Here is an 18,054-nt window from a genome sequence, read left to right as displayed (position 1 = left end):
TCAATTCTGCCTTGTCTTTTTGCTCACTTCTTTTATCTTGGTTACTCTCCTTTCTTTCATCTGTTTAGTAATTTTTAAAATCCTTGCATTATGGATTTTTCAGGATTATTCTCTTATCTCCAGTTCAAAGCTGCCCATTTGTTATCTTGCCAAGTCATTCTCAAAGTGGATCATTTCCTCCTGTGTCGTGTTTTGTGGCAAACCACCTTCTGCTGTAATTGTGTTTCTGTGGAACCACGCTGACCACCTGTTTTGTGGAAGTCTGACTACGGAGTGGTTTTTCCAATGCTTCTGTCAGGTATCACAGAAGCTTCATCAGTCCAGGCCACATTTTATACCAATTCCTCAGCTTCGAGTTAAGTTCATACTTCAACCATGGCAAGGCCTGACTTGGGGTTTCTGTTGTTTATAAAGGATTTCCTCTCTCCTGGAGCCTCAGAGAGGGCTTGCTTACTGCGTCCGTGGGCCTTGGGGCAAAGTTCTACTCCCCCTTTCATTCTCGGGATATCTTTTCTGGAGTCGTGGATTTAAGCAGGGTTTCGGTTGCAGGTCATCTCCTCTCCTGGGCCCAAGACCATGCCTTCTGTCACCCTATGGGTGTTTAAACCCCAGTACCCCAACCCTAATACATTTGTTCCCAAGCTTCTCTTTCTTTCTCGAAGGAAGGGGATCAACATTTGTTCCCAGCTATGCATTTTTTAATAGCAAGAGTCCATATCCTTCATCATATTTTTAAAAAGATTAGCAATCATGGTTTAAGTACAATGTGGGAACAGTCCAATATTTAAGATAGACTTCAAGGGCAGTTGTACATGTTATAACAGAAGACTGCCTCACACAAATTTTTTATCAGCTATTTACTTCCGTGATGTAAGTTCCTTTGATGTATTTAAAACACCATTTGGTTTGTAAGTCTGTATTTATTCAGCAAATCTTCGGGCACTCACTGTAGAAGGTGATGTTCAACAACACAATGAAATAGGTGAATCCAGGTAACAAAAAAACCTCCATTTCCCCAGTTTTGCTCTTAAAGGGAATTAATTGGCAAACGAGAAGGGCCTTCTGCTCTCGCAGAGGGCGGGTGGACAAATTACTTGGTTGAGGACATCAGGTTGATGGAAGTGATGGTAAGGATCATAGCAAAGAAGTTGATGTATCAACAGGCTCTGAAAAGACGGGAAGATTCTGCTAAGGGGCTTGGGATAGGTTGAGTTGCTCAGCAGTGTGTAAGGGGCGTGGTTTCTCTCCTACAGATGAAAATGAATGTGAGCAAAACAATGGTGGCTGCAGTGAGATCTGTGTAAACCTGAAAAATTCGTATCGCTGTGAGTGTGGCGTTGGCCGCGTGCTAAGAAGTGATGGCAAGACGTGTGAAGGTGAGAATGGGCAAGAAGGGATTCAGATCAAGCGCCCACACTAACCCATTGGCTTACTCTTTGACTGATGTTCATGAAACTGTCCCGCGTTAGAAGAGAGTCGAGGTTGGGCTGTGTAAAGAAAAGACAAAAGGGCTTCACCGTCATCGAGGACAGTCATGTTGCAGGCAGAATTCAGGGTTGATTTTATTTTCAAATTTAAAAGGAGGGAGTTGTTGCATTTGCAAGAGGCAGAGAACCACTTTTTTTTTTTTTTTAAGTAAACTCTACCTTCAATGTGCTGTTTGAACTCACAACCCCGAGATCAGCAGTCACAGGCTATCTACAGACTGAGCCAGCCAGGTGCCCCGAGAGCCACAGTTTAATTTGGGAAATAAAAATGGGGTATTATGTGTTTCTCAAACTTTAATGTGCCCATAAATCATCTAGGATCTTTTTAAAATGCAGATGCTGATTCAGTAAGTCTGGGCTCAGGCAAGGACAGTGCATTTCTAAATAACTTCTAGGCGACATCTCTGCTGCAGATCAAGGAGCATCCCTGGAGTAGCAAGATAATAGAGGCGGTAGCATAACAAATGGTTTATAGCAGTGGTTCTCGAACATTCCTACTAAGAAGAATCACCTGGATGCTTTCACACCTGGCCCTTCCCAGGACTCTCTCCTGGAAACTTTGTTCAGTGGGGTGAGATGGGCCTTAAACTTTGTGTTTTTACCAAATTCCATTAGGTGAGTCTTACCATCTTGGAAGTTTGGGAAACTGGTTCACATGAAGCCATTATATTCCCCCTCTAGGCTTTGCATTTATTGAAGATTGATATACTGTGGGGGAGATAAGTAACGTCCTTTTTTTTTTTTTTTAAGATTTTATTTATTTATTTATTTGAGAGAGAGAGAGAGAGAGCATGAGCAGGGGGAGGAGCAGAGGGGGAGGAAGAGAGAGGGGAATAGAATCTCAGGCAGACGCTGCACTGAGCATGGAGTTCTACACGGGGATGGATCCCAGGACCCTGAGATCACAACCTGAGCTGAAACCAAAAGTCAGGTGCTCAACCCACTGAGCCACCAGGGGCCCCACATTGTCTATTTTTAATAGCAGGAAGGCTAGGTACATTTTATATGATTAAGTAATAAAAAAAATTTGTATGTGAAATAGTTGAAATTGTATACTGTAACAAGGATATAAAATTTAGATAATGTCCCTTCTGTAAGACACATTTGTCCTTGCAAATTATCACAACTAAAATGTCATCATTTCTACTTAAATAAGTCTGAATCTCATGATGTTGGGAGTTGAGGGACCAAAAGAAAAAAAAAACCTCTTTGCAGATTATATAAAGAGATAAATGACTTAATTATTATTTACAGAGGACATATGATTTGTCCCTGAGGCTAATTGAATTTGTAGTATAATACTGCTTATAAGAGTTCACTTTATTCTAGTTATATTCAATATAATGAAATATGACCCCAAAAGGAAAACTTATGGCTAGTTCCCACAACTTATTCCATGCAACAAAGTTTACGTTATTCACTGAAGGACTGTTAGCCAGAATATTAAACTATTGTCCCTCATAATGAGACTAAATGTACTTTAAATTTTATTGAATAAGGGTAATGTCCTGAATCTTTCTTAAATCCTAATTATTTTATGTAATAATCTTTGCATATTTGAATACTAATGAAATGTTTCAAGAGGAACATTTGTAATTATTCATGAACATTTTATTGGAAGTATTACTGTTAATCCTCATATAATTTTAAAACCTAATAATCATGATTGAAAAGTATTTTAACAGAAGATAAAATTTATACACGAGTTATACTTTAGCATTAAATTCATTGAAACCCTTACTTATTTTTAAAGATTTATTTGTTTATTTTAGAGAGAGAGACAGAGAGCATGGGGTGGGGGGGGGGGCAGAGGGAGAGAGAAAATCTCAAGCAGTGTCCTTATGAAGCGAGGAGCCCCATGCAGGGCTCCATCTCTCAACCTTGAAATCATGACCTGAGCCAAAATCAAGAGTCAGACATTCAACCGACTGAGCCACTCAGGTGCCCCTGAAACCTTTAAGTTTTATTGATAGTTCAAACATATTTGTTTCTTTGGTTGGGTGTAAAATAATTATACCTTTTTTTTTAAATAAAAAAATACCTTTTTATTTTTAAGTAATTTTTGTTGTTTTGTTTTATTATGAATGTTCATAGAAGAAAATGTGGAGGAATAAATAAAAGATAACTAAAATGGCCCACAAGCCCACTTGCCAAATGTAGTCAAACATTTTGGAATATCCTCATAAGAGACTTACATCCTTTAAGTCAACTTAGAATTTCAACTTATTTTGTGCTTTGCAGTTTTAGACCTGGAAATATCCTGAGTGAACTTTTACTCCAACCCCTTCCTTTTACAAATATTGAAATTGAGACCCAGAGAAATTAAATGACTTAAGGAAGATAATTCTTGTTGATTGATTTTTCAGATTTATTTATTTATTGTAGAGAGAGAGAGAGTACATGCATGAGCAGGGGGAGGGACAGAGGGAGAGCAAGAGAGAGAATCCCAAGCAGACTCCCCACTGAGTGTGGAGCCCTATGTGGGACTTGATTTTACGACCCTGAGATCACAACCTGAGCCGAAACCAAGAATCAGATGCTCAACAGACTGAGCCACCCAGGTGCCCCAGGAAGATCACTTTTAGAAAAAAAAAAAAATCCCATTAATGTTGATCTTAACATTTTATAGTATATTTTTACGCTGTCTTCTACATTGTTACATGTCATTTTCAGCTGTTTCAAAAACCCATAGCAATACTTTCATCATTTTTAAGTATCCAGATTTATAAGCAGGTAATAGCCTAAGCTTTCTTAAGTTTTACAAGGATTAATTCACTGTAAATTTACACTCTCTATATGTTTAACAAAAATGGATTCATCCCCAGTTAATTTACTGATGTTCCAAAGAACTTTTTTTTTTTTTTTACTATTACTGAACTGAGAATTCTGACTATAACTGGAAATCAGTTTACATCTGTCCCTGAGCATCTGAGATGATTTGAAAGCATTCCCTTTCTTTATCTCACCCCTAGAACAGGGGCGGCAAACTTTTTCTGTGTAGGCCAAACAGTAGATATTTTAGGCTTTCTGTATCATATGGAATCTGTTGAAACTATTCAAATCTGCCGTGTAGTGAGAAAACCCTCAGAGACAATAGGTGAATGAATGGGTGTGGCTGTGTGCCAGGAAAACTTACAGGGACATGTAGCAGGCCAGAGTTTGATGGCCCTTGACCTAGAAGATAGTGTCTAGAGCCCACAAGTTCATTAATTTTTATCTACTATGAAATCAGGTGGTAGTTTCTTTAGTTTTCAATTGAGTCCTTTTTTCTTGTCCATCTGGTGGAGTTTGCTTTTTGAAAATGCAAAACTGTTTACATTTTTTTTTTGGCGGGGCTTGAACTCATGACCCTGAGATCCAGACCGGAGCTGAGATCAAGAGTTGGACATTTAACTGAGTGAGGCACCCAGGTACCCCCCAAAAATGCAAAACTTTTTGAAAGGAAACTGAAAAACTGACTCAAAAGAAGAATGTCACCAAGAGTTTGGCGGAGTAGACCAAGTGTGCCGTCTAGGCCTCATTTCTATAGTGTGCGCCAGCCCAAGACACATATCCCGGTGTTATTATTACTACAGGTTTGAGGAGAGGGTCTGGCGATCCAACCTACTGGCAATAGCCAACTGATCCATCTAATTAGTCTAGTTGCATTTGTATTCTGTCAGTCCCCTTTATATCAGTAATACTCTATAAAATTTCAAAATGGGTGCATTGAATGCTATAGCAATTAAGAAATGACTTTTGGGTCTTCCTCCCCAAAACTGTAGCATAACTGTGAGAAAAACCGACAAATCCAGATTGAGGGACATTCTACAAAATGACCAGCTGAAGAGGTTAGAGACTTGGATGTTGTAAGATTGCTCTTTGTAGCTGTCACATTTAATAAACATTTTTTCATAGGTTTCCCTACATGACTGAGTTAGGCCCCAGTGATACTGCGATGAGTTGAGTGTATTCCCTGATGCCAAGTGCCATCCCAAGAACCAGAATCCTCGGGGAAGAGGCCTGCAAGATCATGTCCTTTTCTTCTGGTTTTATTGCAGACATTGAAGGATGTCACAGTAACAACGGTGGCTGCAGCCACCTTTGCCTCGGGTCCGAGAAAGGCTACCAGTGTGAATGTCCCCGGGGCTTGGTGCTGTCTGAGGATAACCACACGTGCCAAGGTAGTACCTGGATGGGCTCAACCTCTGCTCCCCCACCCCGCCCCACAAGCCTCCCCGCCTTCCTCACTCTAGTGTGTCAAAATTCTCATCTATCGAACACCAGCTCCTTCGGCAGTGTGTATCCCTGCATCTTTCCTCTGGGATCGTTCAAAAGAGAAGCTCTCTAAGAAAATATTACCAAAAAGTTAATTTTCCTTTGCTTTTTAAGAAATTGTGGTTAAAAAAACATATAGCAGAAAATTGACCATCTAAGCCAACTTTAAATGTATGTTTGGTAGCGTTACATATATTCACATTGTGATGCGACAGATTTCCAGAACTTTCTTATCTTGTAAAACTGAAACTCTATATCCATGAAACGATAATTCTCCATTCCTCCCTCCCCACGACGCCTTGGCAACCACTATTCTATTTTCTATTTCTATGAAGTAGACTACTTTAGACACCTCATGTAAATGGGGTCATATGGTATTTGTGTTTTTGTGATTGACTTATTTCACTTAGCATGATATCCACCAGGTTCATCCATGTTATAGCGTATGACAAGATTTCCTTCCTTCAAAAGGCTGAATACTATTCCATTGTATTTATATACCACATTTTCTTCAGCCACTCATCCATTGATAGGCACTTGGGTTACTTCTGCGGTTTAGATATTGGGAATAATGCTATGAACATGGGTGTGCAGATATCTCTTTGAGATCCTACTTTCAATTCTTTTGGATGTATACCCAGAAATGGGATTGCTGGATCATATGGTTTCCTTTGCTTTTTACTTGCAATTTTTCCCCCTAATTTCTATTATTAGTAGTATAACTAATAATTAATTTTGAAGTCTAAGACATTGGTGGAGTTCCTCTCTTTTCTAAGATAATTGGGTGGTGAAACTAAGCTGAAAGCCTTAAGGAACTGATTTTTCTCCTTACAATTACAATATAAGAATCAACAATCCTCTGAGAACTATTTTCTGGAATATGTCCCGAATCTTAACTCATTCATCTAGCAAATATTTAATGAGCACCTACCGTTGATTTCTTTATACTGTGTCATTGTTATGACATATCCTCACATTTTTTCTGACAGTGCCCATAAATATTCCTTTCATGGTACGTGTAGAACCTGGAAAAGTGAGCACAGGAACACTGAAGAAAAGCAATCCTTTTCATATTAAGTTAAAGTGGAATTTATAGTCAGCATTTATGGTTTACTGAACAATGCAAGGACAATTTGGAACTTTTCCCCAAGTACACTAACATTGTTTATATTACCTCTGTTTTATGAGACATAATTAATGGCAAAGTCAAAGCAGTGCTATTATGTAATTTAAGCCTACAGTAAAGCAGTACATTTTCTGTATTGCCAATAAATTGTGGTTGTGCTAAAAGTTAATCCTTCAGGTGTTTCATATGGAACTATGCTATCCATACTTTGAAATAAATGTTGAGTCAAAACTTGAACAATATTTCCTCATTCAGAGATCAGTGCGTTTGAGGAGCATTTTTTTACCACAACCTGGGGAGTTAGGAGTCCTGGTTTTATTCACCGACTTGTTTTGAGTCTCTTAGATCTCCTTGAGGATGGAACAAAAGCTCAAGTTGTGTGAGGGTAAAATTATTTCTCCTAGAAGCCTTCCTTATCCTTCTCCCAATTCCCATTTCTCGGTTCTAACAGTACTGCCTTTCTGTCACAGTCCCCGTGTTGTGCAAGTCGAATACCATTGAAGTGAGCATCCCCAGGGACCTGGTTGGCGGTCTGGAGCTCTTCCTGACCAACACCTCCTGCCGAGGAGTGTCCAATGGCACCCATGTCAACATCCTCTTCTCCCTCAAGACCTGTGGCACAGTGGTTGATGTAGGTTCTTCCTGAAGGACACTTGGGGGATGACCAAAAACCAGTTATGGGGGAGGTAGTTGACAGAGGCGTGGCTTGTCATAGATGAGATCTTTCCACATGAAAGAATGCAGCGCAAAAACTCATATGCCATTCATTTAACGCATGTATTATGGAACGTCTGCTGTGGTCCAGGCCCTGTGAGCGCAGGGAGGTGAGCAGAATTCTGCTCTTTCTGTTCTTCGGTAGTCCTCTCTCTCCACTACGAGCAGACATTTTCCCAAGTGCACCAGCATCAGCACCAGCACCGGGAGGCTGGTTGCATCTCCTCTGACCGATTCTTTTACTTGAAAGCAACCGATACAGATGAAGGTTCAGGTGTGAGGTAACAGATGAGGTCAGGTGTTGGACCAGATAGAGGGAAAAGGTTCGTACTTTCATCTAGGAATGTGCACCGGAGCCTGAGGGATATATGCAACAAGAGCCTAACTTGGGGAGCACACACGGTAGGATTAGGATGACAACACACCCACAATATAATCAAGAAACAGGGATGCAGAGGACAGGTGCAGTCACAGTCCAGAAAGGGACAACACTGGAGCAGTCAACACAAGTGGACCTTGAACTGGGGTGGAAGCCTGCATGAGGCTTATCCAGACGGAGAGGAAAAGAAAGGCCATTTCGGATGGGAAACAAGGGAGCCAGTGTCGGGGATGGCAATACTTAAAGCTGCTGCTGAGGGAACGGGCAGTGCGGACTGACTGGCAAGGAATGCATATTGGAAAAGGAAACTGGAAAAGTAGGTGGGGGAGGACTGTGCTTCCAAAGATCTGCCTTGTGTGCGAGGGTGAGGCGTTTGGGCTTGATCCCACAGAGTGAGGTTGCAAGCGCTGTCGTGATGAGATCAGAAGTGTAGAGCCCGTTAGAAAAAAAGAGGACCTGGATCCAGGAGATCAGGGCAGAGGTTCTTGCGACCATTTGATTAAACAAACACTGATTTATTGGATCCAACGAAAAGACAACCAGAGAGCTAATTAGACTTGGGGTGAGACCTGGGAGTGATATCTCAGGAGAAAAGGGTCCCAGTTCAGGCAAATTGTGTTTGTTGTGTCTGCGGATAATGGAGTGGAAATGCCCTGGGGTGGGTTGGAGTCGCTGGCACCCAGGGGAACAGACGAGGCTGGAGATAAAGAGCTGAAAGTCATCTGCACAAATGCGGGAGCTGCAGTTCTCTGCCTGTGGATGAGTTCAGCACAAGGTCAGGCCGCAGCCTGACCAGCACGTCTAGGATTCCAGAACAAAAAATAATATACTGAAGCCATTCTTTCCTAAAATACCAGAGCTTTGAATTTGCTGATTCTGCATAGTTCAGGTTTAATGAGTAATACTCCAAAGGAACGTGTGGGTTGACCATGAAGTAGTATATAAAACTCTTAACAGTCAGAACATCTTGCTAAAAAGAGAAGAGATTTTTTTAAAAGGCTTCAGGCTTCAGCAACCAAATCTCTAATTGTTTGGATATAAATAGAAGTGTGGAGAATGTTACAGTCAAGAGTGGGATGCGGTGGGGGCTGGGGTGGGAGGGAGGGATAGGGTGAGGTGGGGAACTCTGGAGAAATAGACATACAATCTTTTTCCTCTCCTGGCCCTGGCCTGGCTCAGGTGGTAAATGACAAGATTGTGGCGAGCAACCTTGTGACAGGTCTACCCAAGCAGACCCCAGGGAGCAGCGGGGACATCATCATCCGAACCAGCAAAGTGCTGATCCCAGTGACCTGCGAGTTTCCACGCCTGTACACCATTTCAGAAGGATATGTTCCCCACCTTCGAAATTCCCCACTGGAAATCATGAGCCGCAGTCACGGGATCTTTCCATTCACTCTGGAGATCTTCAAGGACAATGAGTTTGAAGAGCCTTACCGGGAAGCTTTGCCCACGCTCAAGCTTCGAGACTCCCTCTACTTTGGCATTGAGCCTGTGGTGCACGTGAATGGCTTAGAAAGCCTGGTGGAGAGCTGCTTTGCCACCCCCACCTCCAAGATTGACGAGATCTTGAAGTACTACCTCATCCAGGATGGGTAATTATTCTGCTTACACGATCTATTATCCCCAGTTCACATCCGATTTCTAAGTGCACAAGCATACTCAGTCATTTCCTAAAACAACAGGGCACTTTTGTGAGCTCTTAATTGGTTTGAGAAACCGTTTATTGACATGGGAGGTAAAAACTGGTGAAGGAACGGGGAGTGGAGAATGATTCCAAGGGGTCTACCACAGATGACTGACTAGATGCCGTTAACCCGGATGGAGGGCTATAAGTAGAAAAGCAGACTTGAGGTAAAATATTGAATATGATAATTCCAAATAATACTATTGAATTGTAAATGCCCGCAGGATACATGGGAAGAGAAGTTCAGTGGGCAGTTGGAAATGTGTATCAGACCCAGGAACAAGGTCAGGACTAGAGATAAAGGACCAAGAATCATCCTTGTTTCTGTTTGAAACATAGGATTGATTAACCTGCTCAAAGAGAGGGTAGAGCATGAGTGTTGGCGGTGGGGGGAGGCTGATAAGTACAAGGGGATAAGGAAGAAAAAGCACCAAATGTAGACTCCTCTTTTAGGAAGCTTGGTAGTTAAGGAGAGGGAAGAAATACTTGGAAGGTTTTAGGAGAAAAAAGATCAAGTAAAATTTGGTTTTTGTTTGCTTGTTTTATACAAAAGAGATTTCCTTATTTCCTAAGGATCCCTGGATTGAGAACTGTGTGTATCTCATGGGACCATTGGAAGCCTAGCAGTTGTCACACCCATTGTTTACAATCCTGGGAAAATTACACACAAACCCCAAACTCACGGTAGAATCTTGTCAGTTTCTTCCTTGTTCTCAGTGTCAGGCGGACATAGCTCAGGTAGGGTCAGGACCTGCAGCTCAATGAAAGGGAGGTGGTCTAATAGGAGCACCACCTGAGCCATGCCCTTTGCTAATTGGCCTCATGGACTCTGAAATGTCTACTTAGTTTTTATCTACTGGATCTCTCACCACAGGCATCCTCCACCTGCTGCTGTCAATCTCTTGCGCAGTGATGTTCAACCTTGAAGCGCACCGGGATCAACCAAGAGGCTTTTGTAGAAGTAGCAGTACCCCCAGACTTGCTCTCTCTGCTCTACTCTGGCTTAATCCTAGCCCTTATCTTTCACCTGGACAGTGAAAACAGCCTTGTGACAGCCCCCTACATTCCAACTCTCAAATCTCAGCTCCAAGAGTCCCTGGGTAGCCAGTCAAAAAGAAAACAAACGTTAAAAGTTAGAAAAAATATATATCTGTATATACAGTCAGATCCTTACTGAAAACCTTTGATGACTCTTGATTTCCTTTGGTTGGTAAATTTCACCATTTGCCAGCTGGTGGAAAATGTATCATTCTGAGCTGCTTTGGATGGCCAGTAATAGGTCTCATAGGGGTCTGTAGTTCTTTGGATTTCTTGCCATCTTAAAATTACTTCCACAAAGTTTTAAAGTGAAAAGTAGAAGTGTCATCTTTTATTTCTTTTTTTCACTCACATACCTAATGCTAAGGAGATTAAGATATGGATTTACTGTTAGGGGGGAATAGATTCGGGTTCCTTTTTTTTTTTTTAACGGCTTCATTGGAATACCATTCTCATACAATGAGTATACACATTGAAAGTCTACAGTTTGGTAAGTTCTGATGTATACATTCATGAAGCCATCACTACAATCAAGATAGGGAACATTTCTCTCATTCCAAGAGTCTTTTCTTACCCCTGTATTTACTTTTTGCAAAAATACATGTATAATCATAACTCACTGGAAAAACATGTAATCTACCATCTCAGTAAAGCTTGTAAAGTTTATTTATATATTTGTTATTCAGATGCTCAGTTAAGGACTATAAGCTTTTTATTTTAGACCGTTCTAAGAAGCTATGCTTTTTAATTTCCAGCCCTTAGCACATACAAAATAGCTAAAAAAAAAAAAAAAAAAAAAAAAAAGCTGCAGGAGAAATTAAAATGCTTAAAAGCCAGAGGCAAGAATTCAAAAACACAGCAGTAGAGGTCTATTTAGTAAACAGGCAAATAGCCCCATCTCTGGCATAATAATGGAGAGTACTGGAATGGTGTCTGTGAGACAATTCCTCGAGATAATATCCAGCACTGAGCTTGGCTCACCATGCCTCACCCTCTGATCTCTGCCCTCTCCAGTTTCTGCTTGCAGCAAAGGGAACTAAGGGCAATTCTCAGACTCTATGTTTTTTACGCCTTCCTTTGCCGCACCTGCTGTTTCCTCTCCCAGAAATCTCCTTTTCTTCCTGCCTAAGTCTCACTGTTCCTTCAAGTTTCAGCAGGATTTCTTTCCTCCATGAGCCTTCCTTGATTCCTTCCAGCCTGAGCTTGAAATTTTCCTTCCTTCTCTTTCTTCCTCAATGCCTAGCCTATAGTAAGGGTCATTAAATAGTTGTCAAGTGAACTATTGAATGAACATTTACTATAATAATCTTTTGAGGCAAGTCCAGAGTCCTAAAATAAATATAATACAGTGTGTTTACATTTATAAATGGTCTGATTATTCATTGTCCTCAGCTTAACATTTTAATCAGGCCATTTTCCCCTGGTATTTAACACAGCTCATTCACCTTGCTCCAGTTTTAGTTGGCGTATGCTGGGAGAATGCAAAGTAACTTAATACAAACCTCAGCAAAGTAGAATGAGAAAGTGAATCTCCAGAAAAAGAAACATATTGAATTCCAAAGTGAAATATTGGACAATATTTTGGAATCGATTATTTTGGATTATCCTATACCATCCTTACTTTCTTTTTTTTTTTTTTAAATATTTTATTTATTTATTCGACAGAGATAGAGACAGCCAGCGAGAGAGGGAACACAAGCAGGGGGAGCGGGAGAGGAAGAAGCAGGCTCATAGCTGAAGAGCCTGATGTGGGGCTCGATCCCATAACGCCGGGATCACGCCCTGAGCCAAAGGCAGATGCTTAACCGCTGTGCCACCCAGGCGCCCCCATCCTTACTTTCTTTTAACACATGAACTTGGAGTTGATGAATTAGCATGGTCTAATCTTAGCAAACACCAAGTCAAGAGCCAGGATTGGTCCTGGGTCCCATATGTAATATATTACCCTATAACAACTCTTCCTGCCTCATTTTCCCTTTTTAAAGCTAAACAATGGTATTTTTTGGTAAAAATAAATTGAAAATGGTGAGGCCCTTAGGTGAAAAGTGCCATTTTGATATCATGTTACTATTTGTGTCCTAGATACAGACTATAAGGTCCTTGACATCACAGACCAGTTATTCATCTTTATACCCTCTGCAGCTCCCAGCAGAGCATGTTGTGTGGATTAGATATGCGATAGGTGTTTATTATAGAACATAATCAAAAGATGGTATAAATTAACTTTAACCTCAGGAAAATGAAAATGAGTACATAAATACAAGAAATAACAGAAACCGCATTATATATTTAGATTCTCTTCAGTTCAGGGGAATACGGTACTGGGGTATTATAAATCACAGTGCCTTCTTTTTAAACAATTTTACTGGATTTTTTTCAACTGCACTGAAACAGCACTTAGCAATGAACTAGAAAGTGGTCTAAAAGCATGTGAAGAAAAGGATCCAGTTTCATAGACTTTTCTTTCTGGTCCCCACTTTTTTTTTTTTTTTTCCTGGCCTGGTAGACCAGAACTATTAGGATACCTAATAGGTATCCACCTAATAGTAAAAGGAAAATACAGTTTAAAGTTCCTTTAAAATTCAGAGTGGGAAAGATGATACAAGTGTAATCCCTGGCCTATCAGGAGAAAATGTTCATCAAATACTAAACCCTGGTCTCAAAATTGGGAATCAATAAGACTTCTTTTACCCAGCTAACTCTGGGGTGAGCCTAGGCGTTTCACTTTTAAAAAGTGGACATGAGATGAAAACCCAAAAACCCTATCAAACCACTTCCTAGCATTAAATTTGGAAAAAGAGAAAGTACAGCAATTTGGAGGTGCCTGAACTTTCTCAGTAGCACCAGTTATTCTCTCCGGAACTTAAATCTGTATGCAGCTCTGTGATGTGCAAATTGAGGTTTGCTCACCTTTGAACCCCCTCTGGGGGTTAGTGTGTGTTAGGTGTCCAATACATGTTTATGACATCCAGTTAAAATAAAGCCTTCTCAAACCAATTATCAAGTAGTGAATGCAGAATTCCTGTGACGTATTACAGATGAAAATACAGGCTTCCAGAGCGATCTTCATTTCAAAAGGTATCTTTGAAAGAAATGTGGTTGCTGTTGCTAATGCTTCCATACATTGACATATCGAGAGGTCCTCGTGCCCAGTTTGTGCGTACAGAGAATGAGAGAAGGGACAGACAGTATTCATGACCAGGGCTGAAGATGCCTTTGCAGGGAGGGAATTTCATTTTTCCTTCATTCTCAAAAAGTTTGAGTGCAGCCCAGCCTCCTCCACCCAGTCAGCGTCTCTTTGGACCAAACACATTGGACCGGATTGTTTTTCCACCTCTGTTGAAATGATCAAGTCTTACGTGCTCTCCCGTCCTGCTTTCAGCTGTGTTTCAGATGACTCCGTGAAGCAGTACACGTCCCGGGACCACCTAGCAAAGCACTTCCAGGTCCCTGTCTTCAAGTTTGTGGGCAAAGACCACAAGGTGAGCTGAACACCTTTTACCTTGTAACCCACACCACGCCCCCCCCCCTGCCCTCCCACCTCAGCCCGAGACCTGAGCCTCGTTTCTTGGTGAGCCAGTTTGTTGACATTCGCTGTGAGCCTACAGTTAGGATCTCCATTACCTCTATGAAAAACACGGCAGAATTGGCTATCTAGAAGTTTCATACCTTTCATGAATGTCACAATTATCTCCCTCCCTCCCAATAAAACCACTGTTTGTTCAAGGAAAATACTGTATGATCATAATTTTATTTTTTTTAATTTTAAGTTTTATTTTATATAAGTCATTTCTATGCCCAACGTGGGGCTCGAACCCACAACCCTGAGATCAAGACCTGAGCTGAGATCAAAGGTCAGATGCCTAACAGACTGAGCCATTCAGGCACCCCTATATGATCATAATTTTAAACTGCTGTGGGCAGGTATGGTTGAAAAAGCCTGTGTGGTAGTCATATGGCAAAGGATATGGGCAGAAAATTCACAGAAAAGACAAATAGTGAATTGTTCAGTGAAAACAGTACTTAAAATGCCAACTAAAACAATTATAGGGGCGCCTGGGTGGCGCAGTCGTTAACCGTCTGCCTTCGGCTCAGGGCGTGATCCCAGCGTTATGGGATCGAGCCCCACATCAGGCTCCTCTGCTGGGAGCCTGCTTCCTCCTCTCCCACTCCCCCCTGCTTGTGTTCCCTCTCTCACTGGCTGTCTCTCTCTGTCAGATAAATACAATCTTAAAAAAATAAATAAAATAAAACAATTATAAGACACTATTTTATACATATTATATTTATAAAAATTATAAATCACAATGCTTGCAGAGTTATAGGGAGAAGCATACAGTGGCAATATAAATGGGTATAGTTTCTGGAAAGTTGTCTGGTAATATGTAGTAATAACCATAAAATCATCAGATTCTTTTGTCTAAAAATTCTGACAGTTTCTCAAAAACAAACAACCAAAAAGAAAAACAAGATGTGTTGGATGTTATAGAGCATTGATTGTTACACAGAGAATGAGAAAAAGCCCCCAAACATCGCTACCCTCTGTCAACTAGTGCAATATTAAGCAGTTATTAAAATGAGAAATATAGAAAAAAGAGATAGGAAAAATCATTTGTCATACCAATTTACATGCATATTGAATATGCTACATTTTTAAAAAATACACATCAGAGGTTATAAGAGGCAAAGATAGTCTGTTAAGGTGGAAAATTTTTTGTTTTTTTCAGTAGAGTTGTTGAAACATTTAAACCAAGGGAAGTTTAAGAGATCAACAATCTTTTCTACGCCACATTTAAGTGAATTCATGTCCTTCCCTGCGACATCACTGTTCTCGAACAACTACTAACCGGGAGGGCTAATCCTGGTCTCCCTCCTCAAGCTGGCAGTGTACTTTGGCAGGTAGCTTAGAGGAAGACGCTTGGACAAAGAACTTGTTATTTTACACAGAAGCGTGTGGGCACCGATGTTTTTCCCAGACTGTGATGTGAAGTGCGAGGATGTTAACGTTATTAGGTGTTCCCTTCTCGAAGGTCTCTCCTGTCCCTGTACGAAGGCAGAAGTTATGCTAGATCACCCGTGTGACTCAGTCTGTTTGCCCACCTGACTAATTTACTAATGTCAATCTGGGCAAGTTCTCTAACCTAAGTCTCCGTTTCCTCATCTGTAAAATGGGGATGACAACATCTACCTCAAAGGGTTGCTGTTTAGATGAAATGAGACACTATATATGAAACATCTGGTGTAGTGTCCGGCTTCCGGAAAGGGCCCCACAGGTGGCAGCTGTCATCGCTGTTTTTGTTAATTATCATTATGGTCTTTCCAGGAAGTGTTTCTGCACTGCCAGGTCCTTGTCTGTGGACGGCTGGACGAGCATTCCCGCTGTGCCCAGGGCTGCCACCGGCGGATGCGGCGTGAGGCAGTGGAAGGAGTGGGCGTAGCTGGTCCGCGGAGCCAGATGCTGACAGGCGGCCCGATTGGCATCGACCGGGAGGACTAGGACCACCCAACACCCGACTCCTGGCTCCTGGTTCCACCTCTTTGGAACTTCCCCCTCTGAGAGAACATCAGTCAACACCTCAGAACATGGCACTTCTTTAAACCTCATACTGTGGGTTTAGACAGACTCCCAGAACTGACTCATTCTGATTCTGGCCCCTGGGTTGGGAAAGATCACTTCACTGCTGACTGACCTGACCCACGTGGGGCTTCATCCTCCTGACGTTGAAAGCTACACTGTCCCTTCAGAAAGCAGCTCACCCCATTTCCCACATTTCTTTCCTACAATGAAACACCTAGTGTAGGATACAATAGGACCATTACAGTCAAAAGTTCGGCATGATATTTCAAACTACGAACTTAAATTAAATAGTTGCTTGAAATTATGACTTAAATACCCAATGACTCCTTAAATATGTAAATAATAATGATACCCTGAGATTTCAGTTCAACCACAGAATAGTTATAGGGGATTTGGAAGTTCATCAATGTAAGTATGTACTAAAAATACTTTTTGATTTTTCTCTTGCATGATGTTTTCTTTTGATGTTTTTATATTATCTTAAGTGAAATATTTTCAATTAATAACTATTAACAAATTTATTAACATGCAGGGCACCTGGGTGGCACAGTCAGTTAAGTGTCCAACTCTTGGTTTTAGCTCAGGTTGTGATCTCAGAATCGTGAGATCGAGCCCCGAGTCGGGCTCCATTCAACATGGAGTCTGCTTGAGATTCTCTCTCCCTCTGCCCCTCCTCCCCCCTAAAATAAATAAATCTTTAAAAAAATTTATTAACATGCATTTAAGAGATTCAATGAACTGTAGACAAAATTCGGTACCATATGCCCTCTTATCTGGCATTCTATGCCCTCAGACTAATAAGGCAATAGAAAAAGATGTAAAATTATACCATACTCTATTTTGTAGGTAGATGCTTAATAAATTTTATTGAAATAAATATTATAAACTACAGGGATAAATTTTATATGCAATCAAATGCAATTTCTTATTATGCCAATTAATTTTATGGCTTTACATAAGATCAGGAAACAGTTTTTCTTCTTGTTCTTTTTAGAAATGACTATCACCAACAATTCTTAATGCAACCAGTAAATTTAACAAAAGGAAGGGAAAGACAGAATGACCTAGGTCAGCAATTGGCCAACTTTTTCTGTCAAGGGCCAAATGGTAAACATTTTAGGCTTTCTGGCCGTGCAGTCTGTCACGAGTATTCAGCTCTGAGGCTGTAGCACAGGCGCGCCATAAACCAAGGAGAGCATGGCTGCGCTCCAAGAAAACTTCACAGAGGCAGACGTTAGGCCTGATTTGGCCCATGAGCTTCATTTGCCAATCCCTGACCTTAGTGGACCTCAGCCTTCCCAGTGCGTCAGAATCAGGTGGGGAGCGTTTATCCACCAATAGGTAGATACCACCCCCAGAAATTCTTTGTTTTTTAATGGTCCTCCGGTGATTCTAATCTGTAGTCAGAGTTAAGAAACATAGTTTACGGACTGACCATTTGTGTCCCCCCAGATTTCAGGGACTTTACCTAGCTATCTGCAGTGGCAATTTTTACCACGTACTTCTCAGATCTTAACATGACACTAACACCACTTAGGAATTGGGAATATCAACAGGAATAGTTCGTTGAAGGAAAAAATGGAACCTCAGAGACCTAACTCCATCTGACCTCCACCTTCATTGGCCTTAACCAGGTAAGTCTCTGACCTTTCCCACCTGTTCTCATCTCTCCAGCACCAGTGGGAATGATGGTTATCATCAGTGGAACTTACCAGGCTGGGTTCTGTTCTCTTCTAAGTGAAATGGAAGTACATTGGTGATAATGGAATTCATTCATTTCTTTTCTAA

At 41.1% G+C, this 18,054-nt stretch overlaps 1 protein-coding gene across 2 annotated transcripts in view; it reads left to right on the top strand.

Annotated features, from left to right (window-relative positions):
* OIT3 (oncoprotein induced transcript 3) overlaps positions 1–18,047 on the top strand; it is a 29,592-nt gene extending 11,545 nt beyond the window's left edge. For both annotated transcript variants that reach the window (XM_045783550.2, XM_045783549.2), the window contains exons 4-9: positions 1,254–1,376; positions 5,528–5,650; positions 7,341–7,501; positions 9,143–9,558; positions 14,071–14,170; positions 16,012–18,047. In XM_045783550.2, the coding sequence (XP_045639506.1) occupies positions 1,254–1,376; positions 5,528–5,650; positions 7,341–7,501; positions 9,143–9,558; positions 14,071–14,170; positions 16,012–16,185 (1,097 nt within the window). In that variant the 3' untranslated portion in view covers positions 16,186–18,047. The remainder of the gene's footprint in view (positions 1–1,253; positions 1,377–5,527; positions 5,651–7,340; positions 7,502–9,142; positions 9,559–14,070; positions 14,171–16,011) is intronic.
* Positions 18,048–18,054: the final 7 nt, after the last annotated feature.

Source organism: Ursus americanus, chromosome 6 (genome assembly GCF_024610735.1).
Source record: "Ursus americanus isolate L20-20 chromosome 6, mUrsAme1.1.p, whole genome shotgun sequence".
NCBI classification, from domain to species: Eukaryota; Metazoa; Chordata; class Mammalia; order Carnivora; family Ursidae; genus Ursus; species Ursus americanus.
This window is presented reverse-complemented; position numbering and strand designations above follow the sequence as displayed.